Raw genomic sequence first — 16,411 nt, 5'->3', positions numbered from 1 at the left:
CATGATTCAGATAAAGAATATAATTTTAAACATTAAAATTTACTTCTATTATTTCATTTTCTTCATTCTTTAGCTATCCTTTGTTGAAGAAATAGCAATGTATATGGGTGAGCCAATCACACGAGGCATCTATGGGCAGCAACCAATCAGCAGCTACTGAGCCTATCTAGATATGCTTTTCAGCAAAGTATAACAAGAGAATGAAGCAAATTAAAAAGTTGTTTAAAATGACAAGCTCTATCTAAATCATGAAAGAAAAAATGTGGGTTTCATGACCCTTTAAGGTATCTCAAGGGACTTGAGACAGAAGTAATTTTCCATGCAGAGATTGATTGAAATCTTATTCAAAACCCTGAGAAATCATGTCCTGCATCAAAGTCTCTTGAATAGACTTCTCCCAAGCCCCCAAAACAAATTAAATCTGCCCCTACCAGAAACTTGTGTGGAATAGGGGTGGTACATTCATGCCCTCAGGCTATGTGAATTGTGCATATGTTCATGCTAATGGCCGGTGGGCCGTGAAGGTTTAGTGCCCCAAGGCAGAAAATGCACTGTTAGCACTGCTCCACATTACACTATTCTCTTCATGCAGAGCTTTGCTCTGACAGCAATGGGTAAGCTTTCCTTATTATAGTGTATCCAGAGCAAAGTGCTCTTTGAAGAGAACAGTCAAATATGGAGCTGTGTGACTGGCTCTCAGGGATTTTCTTTAACCCAGCACCCTATTTTCTCAGTCTGCAAAGCTGTGACATCCGAATTCAAGATGTTCCTGAGAGCAATGCAATTTTTTTTTTATCACTACATTTCTACCATGTGATGTTAGGCTAGGAGAAGAGGAAACAAATTTGAGACATTTTCAATTCATTTTTTTCGTCTGTAGCTAATTTGCAAAGCAATTTTCAACTGCTGCACTTTATTATAAAAATTGCTTTACCCTCCAGTTAATCAACACATTACAGTTGAGCTGGTGCTTTAGTGTAATTGCCCAATTTAAAATAAAAAAAAATAAAAAATTCAAAATGACCTGCAGAAAATGTTTCACAAACAAAATCTCATTGCAGAAAGTGAAGACAAGTTCTGTCTCTGGGGTCTAGTGCACTAATCTGTTAACCCCTTAGTCTACTGTGCTAACTTCAGCTGCAGGTGACTGCTCCAGTAGACGGGACAATCTAAGACATTGCAAACCAAAGGGCCCTGGATCTTAAAAGTAGCAGCACACTGTAGACCAGGGGGTTGGCAGATAAATCTGTATTTTACCTGGAAGGCCTGTGAAATCACCACACAAGAAAAAGATTCTTGCTACCTGGCTGAAACGCCTGTCTTCATCCCTGTCCTCTGTAGACACTGAGGGAGAAACTGGGTCTCAGGAAGGTTAGAGAACCCCTATCAATGATGTGCAGAGCAGCACTTTGCTCTATCTTGAACACACACATTTGCCTGAGGGAACCTGGGAGAGATTACATTTCTGGTATGTAGGGGTGTGTTTTTGCCTCCTCCTAGTGGACTGGAGTATAATTTCACATGTGAGTGCTACTCTCACTTAAAATAAAGAAAGCTAGATTTGTCAAATTGACTATTGCACTATTTTAGTAAAACTATGTTGCGTGTTGTGATGTTTTTATTGTAACTGTATAAAATAAATTGTAGAAAAAGTGGAAATAAATAATGCAATAATTTACTGGGCCCACTAAGCATATGGTTGCTGAAACAGAATCATGTACATTTTATTTTAAATTTTCATGTCAAAAGCAGAAATCACCAAAAGCTTGAAGGAGAAAATAAGTAGTTTAGAACACTGATGAGACTAAAATTACCAAGAAAAGCATTGGTTGCTCTCCCCAATACTATTTGTCTATATTCTTCTACCAATACCTTCTTTCTACATTAGCTGCCCCCACACATTTCTCTTGAACCATTATGTTCAAGAAAAACATCAATAAGTTTCAAGTAGTTAAAACAGATTAAAAAAATTTGAAAAAAAATTTAAACTAATTTTTTTTTCACAAAATATTTATAGCCACAAACCATACAAGGTACGGGGCAAAAAAGGGTTCCGTGCATTCATGAAGTCTTACAAAAGAATACATTTCCAGTGTGGAGATGTATACTTCTGGGGAATTGTGTATATTGTGCAAACCTCGAGTGGGATCAGCAAACACATGCCATGCATTCCTTTCCACCTATACAATTACTTGGTACAAATATGCAAGACTGCTGCAGACAGAACGGAATGCATCATACACAGCACTTTAAGATAAGAGTGCAGCTAAAACTCAATCTAACCTGAAAACTGATGAAGAGCCCAATAAGAGGTCAAGTGCACATTACGTAGAATAAACCACAGTAAACAAAAAAAACAAAAACACACCATGCATAGTGGGGCAGTCCGATTAGAGATGGACCCTGCTCCCAACAGAGACTGAAAGGGATAAAACAAATTGGAAGAGGCAGGTAGCCGTTACAGTTTAACATACCTGCAAATTCATTAAAATGATTCCCAATATCATAGGCCTGGTAGTTGTATCCAGAGTATTCATAGTCAATGAACTGCACATCACCTAAAATGACAAAACCGACAATTTATGGCAATGAACATAACTGTTTTGATGACTAACAAAGACAGTACAGTCTGATTACATGCATGCATTAGTGTTTGAACTGTGAATTTTACGATAAAGATTCAGTTTTTATACATAATTAAAGCTTCTGCCCCCAAGGACCCGTTTAAAGTGATTTTAGCTTAAAAATAAAATTTATGCTTACCTGATAAATTTCTCTCTTTCCGTACATGGAGAGTCCACGACGTCATTCCAATTACTAGTGGGATATTCATTCCAGGCCAGCAGGAGGAGGCAAAGAGCATCCCAGCAAAGCTCTTAAGTGTCACCTCCCTTACCCATAAACAAGTCATTCAGCCGAAGGGAAATGGAAAAAGAAGATAACAAAAAGGTGTAGAAGGTGCCTGAGATTTAGTAAAAAATACTGTCTAATTTTAAGGGTGGGGTTGTGGACTCTCCATGTCCGGAAAGACAGCCCTAGTGGAATGAGCCGTAATTCTCTCAGGAGGCTGCTGTCCAGCAGTTTCATAAGCAAAATGTATCATACTTCTTAACCAGAGGGAAAGAGTAGTAGAAGTGTCCTTCTGACCCTTATGCTTTCCTGAGAAACAAAAAGGGTAGAAGACAGACAAAAATCTTTAGTAGCCTGTAGGTAAAATTTTAGAGCACGCACAACATCCAAAATGTGCAAAAAACGTTCCTTATGAGGAGGATTAGGACAAAAGGAAGGAACAATTTCCTGATTAATGTTTCGATACGAAACCACCTTAGGGAGAAACCCCAATTTAGTACAAAGAACCGCCTTATCCGCATGAAAAATAAAAGGTAAGGCAAATCACACTGCAGAGACGAGAGTGCAATAAGAAACAAAACTTTCCAAGATAACTTAATATTTACAGAATGCATTGGCTCAAACGGAGCCTGCTGCAAAACGAAGAGCTAGGTTAAGGCTCAAAGGAGGAGCAACAGCTTTAAACACAGGTCTGATTCTGACCAAGGCCTGACAAAAAGATTGATCAACTGGCACATCCGCCAGACGTTTGTGTAAAAGAATAGACCGTGCAGAAATCTGATCTTTCTGACTGACGAACCCTTCTCCAGACCTTCATGGAGAAGAGACAAATTCTAGGAATCCTGACCCTGCTCCAAGAGAAGCCTTTCGATTCACACCAATAAAAAGGAGGTATTGTAAGCTTGAAGCAAGGTAATAAAAGATTAAGAAAATCCACGCTTAGCCAAAACTAATCTTTCAATCTCCAAGCAGTTTCAGGGAAACAAGATTTGGATGGAGGAAAGGACTCAGAGTTAGAAGGTCCTTCCTCAGAGGCAACCTCCAAGGTGGAAGAGAAGACATCCTCACCAGGTCTGCAAACAAGATCCTGCGAGGCCATGCAGGAGCTATCAGAATTACACAGATGCTCTCTCCTGATACGAGCAATGACTTGTGGAAGGAGAGCAAACGGAGGAAACCGGTATGCTAGACCGAAATCAAGAAACCTCTAGATCATCTATGAGGGCAGCCTGAGGATCTCTTGACCTTGAAAGCTTGGCGTTCTGAAGAGACGACATCAGATCAAACTCCGGCACCCCACACTTGAGGGTTAAGCTGAATAACATCTCCGGGTGGAGAGCCCACTACCCAGGATGAAAAGTCTGTCTGCTCAGAAAATCCGCCTCCCAGTTGTCCACTTCTGGAATGAGGATGACAAACAATCGTGAGCTTCCTCCCACTGAATAATCCGAGCCACCTCCTTCATGGTCAAAGAAATCAGAGTTCCTCCCTAGTGGTTGATGTAAGCCACTGAGGTGATGTTGTATGACTGAAACCTGATAAACCAGGCTAAATAGAACTGAGGCCAAGCCATGAGGGCATTGAAGATCGCTCTCAACTCCAAGATGTTTATGGGGAGATAAGGCTCCTCCTGAGTCCATAGGCCCTGAGCCTTTAACTAGTTCCAGACTGCTCACAAGCCTAGCAGGCTGGCGTCCATGGTCACAATCACCCAGGAGGGTCTCCGGAAGCATGTGCCCTGAGACAGATGATCCTGAGAAATCCACCACTAAAGAGTCTCTTGTCAACTGGTCCAGATCTAACTTCTGAGACAAATCTGAATGGTCTCCATTCCATTGTCTAAGCATGCATAATTGCAGAGCTCTCAAATGGAATCGAGCAAAGGGAATGATGTCCATGGAAGCGACCATCAGACCAATTACCTCCATGCATTGAGCCAATGATGGCCGAACCGTAGACTGGAGAGCCAGGCAAGAGGAGAGAAGTTTGGATTTTCTGACCGTCAGAAAAATCTTCATAGATAGGGAATCTATGATGGTCCCCAAGAAACACACCCTTGTAGTTGGAACAAGGGAACTCTTCTCCAGATTCAGTTTCCATCCATGGGAACGTAGAAAAGACAACAAGATCTCTGTATGGGTTTGCCATTTGAAAAGATGGTGCCTGAACCAATATGTCGTCCAGGTAAGGCGCCACCGCAATTCCCTGAGACCTGACAACTGCCAAGAGAGCCCCCAGAACCTTTGTGAAAATTCTGGGAACTGTGGCAAGCCCAAACAGAAGAGCAACAAATTGAGTGCTTGTCTAGAAAAGCAAATCTCAGGAACTGGTGATGATCCCTGTGGATGGGAACATGAAGATACGCGTCCTTCAGGTCTATGGTCGTCATGAACTGACCCTCTTGGACAAAGGAAGAATGGTTTCCATTTTAAAGGACGGTACTTTGAGAAACTTGTTGACACTTTAGGTCTAAAATGGGTCGAAAAGTTCCCGCTTTCTTGGGACCTTACAAACAGATTTGAATAGAATCCTAAACCCGGTTCTCTTACTGGGACAGGAACAATAACTCCCAGGGGTGAAAGGTCCTGAACGCAGCTAAAGAATGCATCTTTTTACCTGATCTGCAGATAATCTTGAGGAGGAATCTGCCCCTGGGAGGACAAATCTTGAAATCTATTGTGTAACCCTGAGATAATATGTCTACAGCCCAAGAGTCTGGGACATTGCATATCCAAACTTGTCAAAACAAGGAAAGGCTGCCCCCTCCACTTGATCCAATCCTGGACCGGGGGCAGACCCTTCATGCTGGACAGTCTCAGATGAAGTCTTCTCGGATTGCTTCCTCTTATTCCAAGTCTGATTGGGTCCCCAAGAGGACTTGAACTGCCCCAGCTTTGAGGAGGGAGAGGAAGACTTTTGACCCTTGAAGTTACGAAAGGAGCGAAAATTAGAACTTTGACATCCATCAGGTCTTCTTTTCTCGTCTTATGGTAAAAAGGACCCCTTTCCACCCCTAATTTCAGAAATTATCTCTGCCAGACCAGGACCAAACAAGGTCTTACCCTTATAAGGTAGTGACAGGAGCTTGGACTTTGGGGTAACATCAGCTGACCAAGATCTAAGCCACAAAGCCCTGCGGGCTAGAACAGTGAAGCCAGACATCTTGGCTCCTAGTCTAATGACTTGCATGTTGGCATCAGAGATAAAGGAATTGGCCAGTTAGAGGAGATTCAAGATAGGATTAAGGTTCTCAAATAGACTCCTCTAAAATAAATTTGGACAAAGCATCAACACCAATAAGATGCTGTACTTGTTGCAGTGGCAATACAAACTGCAGGTTGCCATTGTAGATCATAGGATCCTTAAAAGAACAGCTATCCTCTATAGGAATTGTGGTTCTCTTGGCCAGAGTAGAAATAGTCCCTTCTACCTTAGGCACAGTATACCATGAGTCCCAAATGGAGTCAGCAACAGGAAACATCTTTTTAAAGACAGGGAAAAAGGAATCCCTGGCTTATCCCATTCCTGTGCAATGATCTCGACACACGGTCTGGAACAGGGGATACTTCCACAGATGAAGGAACATCATAGTATTTTTTAGAGTTGACAGAAGAATCGAAGTCGTCGAACGTAGCCAGTACCACCTTTAGAAGTAAACAAAGGCTTAAATCTGAAGTTCACTTCTTCAGAATCAGACAAAGGATTTATACTGTCATAATCTGAGATTTCACCCTCAGAAGCTACTGAGGTATCCTCCTCCTCAGACCTATGGGGGGAGGTCAACCTTCAAAGCAGCAGATGGGACAGACACCTTACTATTAGAAAAATGGTTTTAAATTTCCTCTTGCGCTTCCCCAGCATGAGAAAAGCAGATAAAGCCGCAGAAGATATATGTGCAGCAAAATCTTTTGGCAAATACACTCCTCCAGGAGTCTGAGAGTAACTGCAGGGCACTGTATGTGAAGCTATTGAGGCTTGGGACATTTGAAAAGAAAGTTGTGGCATTGCCTGAACAGCCTCATTCTGAGAGACATTAGGCTTGGAAACAAGTCATTTATCTTTACATTTTAAGGTCTTTTCTAAACATGAGGAACAAAAAATTGCATAGGCAATACATTTTGAGCCTACAAACATAAGCATTTATCAAAAGGAACAGACTACTATTATTATCCATAGCAGATAAAGTACCCAAAACGTAAGGAATGTCGCTTTAAGAAGGATAGACCTTCAAAGAGTTAAACAAATTGAAAATAAAATACACCTTAGAAGCTGTGGTCCCCTACCATAACCTGCACAAATTTAGGACTCTCCAATCAGCCAGACGATAACCGCACAGCCGCAACTGAAGAGAAATGCACAAAATGACGCCGCTCCGCTCAAAGCTACAAGCGGAAGATCACGTTATCGGTATAAAAGAAAAACTGCGCATTAAAGAAAAAGCATGCGATTCTACTTTGAAACAAGAAATGGAAAGTAGCCGTTTAAACAGTCCCTCAAAAAAGACCTTTAGCCATCCCATAAAACTAAAGGAAGCCGTTAACCCCTAGTCTCCTCACATACGAATAGTGCCTGCATACTGCCCCAAATGAATCCTCCCTAAAGGATTACAGTGTGCCTTAACAATTAATGCAGAATTAAATTAGATAGTGCAAGTCTCCAGTACCTAGAAGACAAAAGCACTTACCTGCAAATCTAGCTGTCGGGCAGGAAGACAGCTCACAAGACGTGAAAGGACACACTCCTTACAGAGACATGTAGAAAAAGAAAGAGCAGTGTAATAAACTCTGGCTTTCTATACCGAGGGCAGCAAATAGGTTAGAAAGTGGTGAGGTGGTCCTTGCTTTGTTTTCCAACTGCTACTCTTACTCAAGAGATTGATGTGGACACAGCTAAACCCAAATCCTTGCTTGCAGGGAAAAGAACCCAAAAAAGGAATAAAGTCTTCAGACACCAACTTCACGTCCTCCATTGACAGAGGCAAAGAGAATGACTGGGGTTTATGGGTAAGGGAAGTGACACTTAACAGCTTTGCTGGGGTGCTGCTCTTTGCCTCTTCCTGCTGGCCAGGAGTGAATATCCCACTAGTAACTGGAATGACGTTGTGGACTCTCCATGTCTTAGGAAAGAAATGTTTTATTTTCTTCTTCTTGTAACATTCCTATTCTAATATAATAGGATTTTAAATTAAATATTTATGGTGACCCAATAATAATAATTATGTTATGGCTCTGTAGAGTGTAAAAGATGCCAAATAAGGAAGACAAGGCATTTAAATATTAGAAATTGCTTTAAAACTACTTTAGACTATACAGCCCTGGTATGCAGTATACTATAAGTATACTTCAAACAAGATTTTCCAACCTTATTAAAAAAAAAAAAGGGACGGGATATCGAAAAGTTGAAGCACTTTAAAGTGATGCAGCATAGCTCTAAAATGTGGAAAATAATCTCTCACCTGAAAATTTCTATGTAAAAAAGGAAGATACTTTAGATCAAACTTTCATTAGTAGCTACATCCCATTGTAAAGGAACTTTAAGCAGCCAATCAGAATGCTAGTCGTAGGACTTGCAAGGGAGCGTGCATCTGGCATGTGCATGTTATTTCCCTCCTCAAGTTTAAGCAAGTTTAATATGACATCTCATGAGATTACAGCAAAGTATGACAAGAGCTTCTGATGAAGCCAATTGGCTGCATTTTCCCACCATACATCTGACAGTAGCTTAAGGATAACTGTTCAAAGAGCACTTACTATTGTGAGCTGAAGAAATTAGGTAAAATATCTTCATTTTTTATATAAAGATGTTTAGGTGATATTTTCTTGACAGCTTTTTTTTATAATTCTGCTCCATCACTTTGAAGTGATTTAGCATATGGGTATTTTGTCCCTTTAAATGGGTGGCCACACTGCAGATTTCTCCAGGAGGGCTCACATTTTAAAAAATTAAAATGAAACAATGGTGAACTTAAGGGTCATCTTATCCATGTGCTAAGTCAATTGAGTGATGCAGCATATCTGCAAAAAGTCGACATGAAAATAACACATGAACGTCCAGGAGATAAGAGGTCAGATTTTCAGAAAATACCATCCAAACCTGAAGAAAATGACCCAATGGATAGTAACGTTTCAGCAAACGTTCTCAGCCACCAAGAAGGGGAGAAATACATATTAAAGAACGGGTCTAAAATGAACTAATTTAACGTAAGGTATCTTTTATATTATTGGTTGAATTAAAAAGCTGAGGTCAGTAAAATTCACAGTCAATACCTATATAGCTGCATTATGCTAAAGCAGACGGCACTTCTAGAAATACATAATTCCTAGTTTTGGTAAAGACACTGTAATATTACAATGTAATATGAAGGGTATCGGCCCAATTACTAAAATACTTTAAGCTTTGTTATAGAATTGATGCACTGGGTTTAGATCCTTAAATAAAGATTTTAAGACATAATATTGTGTGCATTGTTATATTACAAACATTAAGACATTGCTAACAAGAGGTTGTTACCAGGGTATGTGCTCTCCTGTGGGGGAGACGCATGTGAACATGTGATGCGATAAAACCTCCAGTCAGTGCGTTTAAGAGGCATCGAGCACGCCGCCACAGGGCAGCTACAAAGGCAAACCTAATCTGCAGCAGATGAAGAAAATTTGGCACTCACATTTTACAAGACACAAAACTTTACTGGTTAAAAGTTCTGCATTTCACCATCCTTACAACCCAGAATTTTAAGTGGAACTCAACCTTTACATGAATTATCAAAGCCGACATTACATATTTCAGGTTTATTTGCATTTTTAAGTTTGATGGTTTTTAGAACATTTAACTAAGCAGTTTTGGGATACAGGAGGTACAATTATATGATCTTTACAGAACACATTTAGCGAGTTGATAAATAATACACACTATCTGTAGAGATAGTATTCTGGTACTAGTGGGGTATAAAAGTGCATTCCTTTATGAAGTAGGAAGACGCCCTGACAGATTTCAGAGCACCTCTCCTTTGACCTATCGCCCAAACATGACCCCAATGTGGCCCAACAGAAGTTCTCAGCCCATGTTCCTCATCAATAGTCTCACGTTGGATGTATTTAAAGTTCTTAAGTATTAAATGAAAGTCACTAAGGATAATTAGTTAATCTTTTTACGTATTTCCCTCCTCATTCCTGCTCCCAGTTTGGGTAAGAAAACTTTCTTGGATACTTGCATTTGCTCTGTAACCCTTTTACAGTAAAAGTCGAGGAAGAAATGTCTAAAAGAAATGTCTCCCTCCCCCACTCATTAATATGATGCCCAGTTAAGTAGGTCTTTAAAGGGACACTAAACCCAATTTTTTTCTTTCATGATTCGGGTAGAGAATACAATTTTAAACAACTTTCCAATGTACTTCTATTATCTAATTTGCTTCATTGTTTAGATATCCTTTGTTGAAGAAAGAGCAATGAACATGGGAGGGCCAATCACACGAGGCATCTTTGTGCAGCAACCAATCAGCAGCTACTGAGCCTATCTAGATATGCTTTTCAGCTAAGAATATCAAAAGAATAAAGTAAATTAGAGAAGTTGTTTAAAACTGCATGCTCTTTCTAAATCATGAAAGTAAAAATTTGGGTTTCATGTCCCTTTAATCCAGTTGTTTTTTTCTTCAGATTTAAAAAAACATTACCAGTTTAACATACTCCTAAAAACCTTTGTACCACAGTTTTCCTTCATGCAGGTAAGCTTTTCAAACAAGCCCAAATAGTAACTAAATATAATTTCACCAAAACTAGAAGAAAAAAAAAAAAATGCACTCAAAAAAAAAAAAAAAAGTGACATGAAGTTTTTTTTCAGTTTACTTGGTAACATGACCTCTTCTTTCACATTACAAGTTGGTTCACATATAGACAAGAAAACCTTAAAGGCAAACGTATGAAACATATAGAAGCCCTGGTGTCCTCCAAGACAACAAGAGAGTCACTTTACCCCATTAATACCAGAATACTAGATGTCCACTGAGTGTGAAGTATTCAGTAAGTAAAATAATGCTGTTAATAAGTACCATTTAAAAAAAAAAAAAAAAAAACTCCATAGGAATTTAAAGAATGCTTTGAGAAGAATGTCCCTTCAAAAGGGATATACCAACACAAAAATCATTTTTGCATTAATGACCCTAAGCAAATGTGTTAAACACATAGATAAAGTCAGACTCAAGAAAAAACCAAAAGTCTTGCAGAGCCCGAGCAGAATATGGCAGTGTCAGTTGTGTGACAGCATAAAACTAAAAGACCAGCTGTCTCCTGCTGAGAAGCTGCAAGGCTTGTGGCTCCCAAAGGGGACTTTACCTGCATTTGTTGGTCAGTAATGAAAAAATAAATAAAAGGCATTTGAATTAAAGCGTCTAACAATACTTTGTGTATTCAAAGTCAATTTAAATCTTTTTAAAATTGTTGTTGTGCTCAGCACTGTAACCCTAGGACATGGGGCAAAGTTTACCTGTTTCTTACTAATATGTTCTGTGTACTGCTGAAAAGCCAAGATCGGCTCTAAAAAAAAAAAGTGTTAAAGGATTGAATAGTCCTTGCTCTTAATGCTGCAAAATACAAAAGAAGATTAGTAGAAATCAGACCAAAAACAAAATGTCTAATGTTTAAAGGGACATTCCAGATCAAACTGGAATCCACAGATGTATTTCAGGAATATACAGGTATTAGCAAAAATGCTTCTAATAAAAGCTATAGCGGTTTCAAATGTGTATCTAAGTATGCACCGTGCACCAGCATTTTAAACACAGCACTTGCTCAGACAGCCTAAGGTTCTTGTTACCTTCTGGTAATGACTCACGCCTAGATTTAGAGTTCTGCGGCCAAAGGGGTGCGTTAGCTACACATGCTTTTTTTCCACGCACCTTTTAAATACCGCTGGTATTTAGAGTTCACAGAATGGCTGGGTTTTCAGTGCGTTAGGCTCCAAAAAGGGAGCGTAGAGCATAATTTAACGCCACTGCAACTCTAGATACCAGCGGTGCTTACGGAAGCGGCCAGCTTCAAAAACGTGCTCGTGCACGATTCCCCCATAGAAAACAATGGGGCCATTTGAGCTGAAAAAAAAACCTAACACCTGCAAAAAAGCCGCATTCAGCTCCTAACGCAGCCCCATTGTTTTCTATAGGGAAACACTTCCTACGTCTGCACCTAACACTAACATGTACCCCGAGTTTAAACACCCCTAACCTTACACTTATTAACCCCTAATCTGCCGCCCCCGCTATCACTGACACCTGCATATTTTTTTTAACCACTAATCTGCCGCTCCGTAAACCGCCGCTACTTACATTATCCCTATGTACCCCTAATCTGCTGCCCCTAACACCGCCAACCCCTATATTAAATTAATTAACCCCTAATCTGCCCCCCACAACGTTGCCTCCACTTATTAACCCCTAATCCGCCTCACTCCCGCCTCAATAACCCTATAAGTAATAGTATTAACCCCTAATCTGCCCTCCCTAACATCGCCGACACCTAACTTCAAACATTAACCCCTAATCTGCCGACTGGAGCTCACCGCTATTCTAATAAATGTATTAACCCCTAAAGCTAATTCTAACCCTAACCCCCCCCTAAGTTAAATATAATTTTTATCTAACGAAATAAATTAACTCTTATTAAATAACTTATTCCTATTTAAAGCTAAATACTTACCTGTAAAATAAATCCTAATATAGCTACAATATAAATTATAATTATATTATAGCTATTTTAGGATTAATATTTATTTTACAGGCAACTTTGTAATTATATTAACCAGATACAATAGCTATTAAATAGTTAAGAACTATTTAATAGTTACCTAGTTAAAATAATTACAAAATTACCTGTAAAATAAATCCTAACCTAAGTTACAATTAAACCTAACACTACACTATCAATAAATTAATTAAATACAATTCCTACAAATAAATACAATGAAATAAACTAACTAAAGTACGAAAAATAAAAAAGAACTAAGTTACAAAAAATAAAAAAATATTTACAAACATTAGAAAAATATTACAACAATTTTAAACTAATTACACCTACTCTAAGCCCCCTAATAAAATAACAAAGCCCCCCAAAATAAAAAATGCCCTAACCTATTCTAAATTTAAAAAGTTCAAAGCTCTTTTACCTTACCAGCCCTGAACAGGGCCCTTTGCGGGGCATGCCCCAAAGAATTCAGCTCTTTTGCCTGTAAAAAAACACATACAATACCCCCCCAACATTACAACCCACCACCCACATACCCCTAATCTAACCCAAACCCCCCTTAAATAAACCTAACACTAAGCCCCTGATGATCTCCCTACCTTGTCTTCACCTCACCGGGTCCCGATCTGTCCAGAAGAGCCTCCGATGTCTTGATCCAAGCCCAAGCGGGGGGCTGAAGAGTGACGTCCATCCTCGGGCTGAAGTCTGGATCCAAGCGGCGGCTGAAGAAATCCATCATCGGCTGAAGTCGGAAGTCCATCATCGGGATGAAGTCTTCTATCAAGCCGCATCTTCAATCTTCTTTCTTCTGAAGCGGAGCGGAGCCATCTTCTTTACTACCGACGCGGATCCAACCTCTTCAACCGACGCCTACTCGCCGAATGACGGTTCCTTTAAATGACGTCATCCAAGATGGCGTCCCTCGAATTCCGATTGGCTGATAGAATCCTATCAGCCAATCGGAATTCGAGGGACGCCATCTTGGATGACGTCATTTAAAGGAACTGTCATTCGACGAGTAGGCGTCGGTTGAAGAGGTTGGATCCGCGTCGGTTGGAAAGAAGATGGCTCCGCTCCAGAAGAAAGATTGAAGATGCGGCTTGATAGAAGACTTCATCCTGATGGACTTCCGACTTCAGCCGCCGCTTGGATCCAGACTTCAGCCCGAGGATGGACGTCACTCTTCAGCCCCTCGCTTGGGTTTGGATCAAGACATCGGAGGCTCTTCTGGACAGATCGGGACCCGGTGAGGTGAAGACAAGGTAGGGAGATCATCAGGGGCTTAGTGTTAGGTTTATTTAAGGGGGGTTTTAATGTTGGGGGGGGGGGGGGTATTGTATGTTTTTTTTTACAGGCAAAAGAGCTGAATTCTTTGGGGCATGCCCCGCAAAGGGCCCTGTTCAGGGCTGGTAAGGTAAAAGAGCTTTGAACTTTTTTAATTTAGAATAGGGTTGGGCATTTTTTATTTTGGGGGTCTTTGTTATTTTATTAGGGGGCTTAGAGTAGGTGTAATTAGTTTAAAATTGTTTTAATATTTTTCTAATGTTTGTAAATATTTTTTTATTTTTTGTAACTTAGTTCTTTTTTATTTTTCGTACTTTAGTTAGTTTATTTCATTGTATTTATTTGTAGGAATTGTATTTAATTAATTTATTGATAGTGTAGTGTTAGGTTTAATTGTAACTTAGGTTAGGATTTATTTTACAGGTAATTTTGAAATTATTTTAACTATTTTTAGCTATTAAATAGTTATTAACTATTTAATAGCTATTGTACCTGGTTAAAATAAATACAAAGTTACCTGTAAAATAAATATAAATCCTAAAATAGCTATAATATAATTATAATCTATATAGTAGCTATATTAGGGTTTATTTTACAGGTAAGTATTTAGATTTAAATAGGAATAATTTATTTAATAAGAGTTAATTTATTTCGTTAGAATAAAATTATATTTAACTTAGGGGGGTGTTAGGGTTAAAATTAGCTTTAGGGGTTAAAAAATTTATTAGAGTAGCAGTGAGCTCCGATCGGCAGATTAGGGGTTAATACTATTTATTATAGGGTTATTGAGGCGGGAGTGAGGCGGATTAGGGGTTAATAACTATTATAATAGCGGTGCGGTCTGCTCGGCAGATTAGGGGTTAATAAGTGTAGGCGACGTTGTGGGGGGCAGATTAGGGGTTAATAAATATAATATAGGGGTAACTTAGTTGGCGGCAGTGTACATAGCGGAAGATTAGGGGTTAAAAAATTTTTATAGAGTGTGGCGATGTGGGGGGGCCTCGGTTTAGGGGTACATAGGTAGTTTATGGGTGTTAGTGTACTTTAGAGCACAGTAGTTAAGATCTTTATAAACCGGCGTTAGCCCAGAAAGCTCTTAACTCCTGACTTTTTTCTGCGGCTGGAGTTTTATCGTTAGAATTCTAACGCTCACTTCAGCAACGACTCTAAATACCGGCGTTAGAAAAATCCCATTGAAAAGATAGGATACGCAATTGACGTAAGGGGATCTGCGGTATGGAAAAGTCGCGGCTGCAAAGTGAGCGTTAGACCCTTTCCTGACTGACTCCAAATACCGGCGGTAGCCTAAAACCAGCGTTAGGAGCCTCTAACGCTGGTTTTCACGGCTACCGCCCAACTCTAAATCTAGGCCCATGTTTGTTAATTGCGGACATGATACAAGCCCCACTGGCGCTCTGAGCAGCTGCAATATATAAAATGCTGCTGCACTGAGAATATCTAGCTATGCTTCACATGCAGAAAAAAATGTTAACACTAAAACTAATAACTTTTACTAGAAACATATTTACCAATACATGTATATTGCATATATGTTTGTATTCAAAAATGGAATTCATCTAGGTGCGTTTAAATTTTCACCGGAATATCCCTTTAAAAAGAGATTTTACTTAGGATAAGACTGAAATGTATCTAGATAGGAGGAAATTAAATCTTCATTAAAATTAAAAAATTCTTGCTGAACATGAAGATTAAATATATAATAAAACAATATTGAAATAATATTGTGTATAAGTATTTTGTTTTCCCAAAGCAAAAAAAAAAAAGCTTAGTTAAATAAAAAAAAGTCTATAAGTAAAGGATGAATATCCACATTAAAAAGCAAAGGATGATGATCGCCAAAACCAACAAGACACAAGTATTTTATTGTGTCAAGGAGATAATATCTTTAAAAGATACATTTAACAGCTAACATACATTTCCACAGTTTAGCAGAGGTTTAGGACATAAATACTAAAACGGTCTCCATTAAACAATTGAAAGATGAGAATTGTTAACTGTATTAAAGCAGAGCTGCTCTATAATTATTTTTCTTTTGTCCAAATAAATTGCAGTTTTAATACAATTCTTAAGATGTTTTTGTATTTGGGGGTTGGAACAAGGAACTGCAGTTTAGAAAGACCTACACCAACTGAACTGCTATAATAAATGGAAAAAACAAAGTACGCTTTCCATGAGGCCGCAGCTTCAAATCGTCCATAAAGATGCCTGTAAGCAGACCAGAATTCAGCTTTTGGCGTTTGGGAACAAACTCGCAATTCATGTTCGAACTCGGATATTTAAAAGGGAGATGGAACTGAAAATTTTAATAAAAAACAGCAGACTTTTTAGAACAGAAAATCATTCTATCAATTACCCTAAAATGATCTGAACACAATAAGGGGTGCAAAGTATCAAACAAGCTTCACCGGTCCCTTTGTACAGCAGAGAGGCAATCTGCAATTCCAAAAGACACGTTAACCTTATAGTTTCCAAACGCTATTCTTAGCCAAGATGCAATTTCATGTCCTTAAAGTGACATAAAACAC

At 39.1% G+C, this 16,411-nt stretch overlaps 1 protein-coding gene across 2 annotated transcripts in view; it reads right to left on the bottom strand.

The window, feature by feature from the left end:
* Positions 1-16,411, bottom strand: part of ETNK1 (ethanolamine kinase 1) — an 82,829-nt gene that overhangs the window by 23,663 nt on the left and 42,755 nt on the right. Inside the window, exons 5-7 of one of the 2 annotated variants that reach the window (XM_053719109.1) lie at positions 11,329-11,378; positions 9,361-9,483; positions 2,475-2,558 (exon numbers count right to left, since the gene is read on the bottom strand). In XM_053719109.1, coding sequence (XP_053575084.1) covers positions 2,475-2,558; positions 9,361-9,483; positions 11,329-11,378 — 257 coding nt within the window. The remainder of the gene's footprint in view (positions 1-2,474; positions 2,559-9,360; positions 9,484-11,328; positions 11,379-16,411) is intronic. The other variant, XM_053719108.1, reaches the window with a different exon arrangement.

Source organism: Bombina bombina, chromosome 6 (assembly GCF_027579735.1).
Source record: "Bombina bombina isolate aBomBom1 chromosome 6, aBomBom1.pri, whole genome shotgun sequence".
NCBI classification, from domain to species: domain Eukaryota; kingdom Metazoa; phylum Chordata; class Amphibia; order Anura; family Bombinatoridae; genus Bombina; species Bombina bombina.
This window is presented reverse-complemented; position numbering and strand designations above follow the sequence as displayed.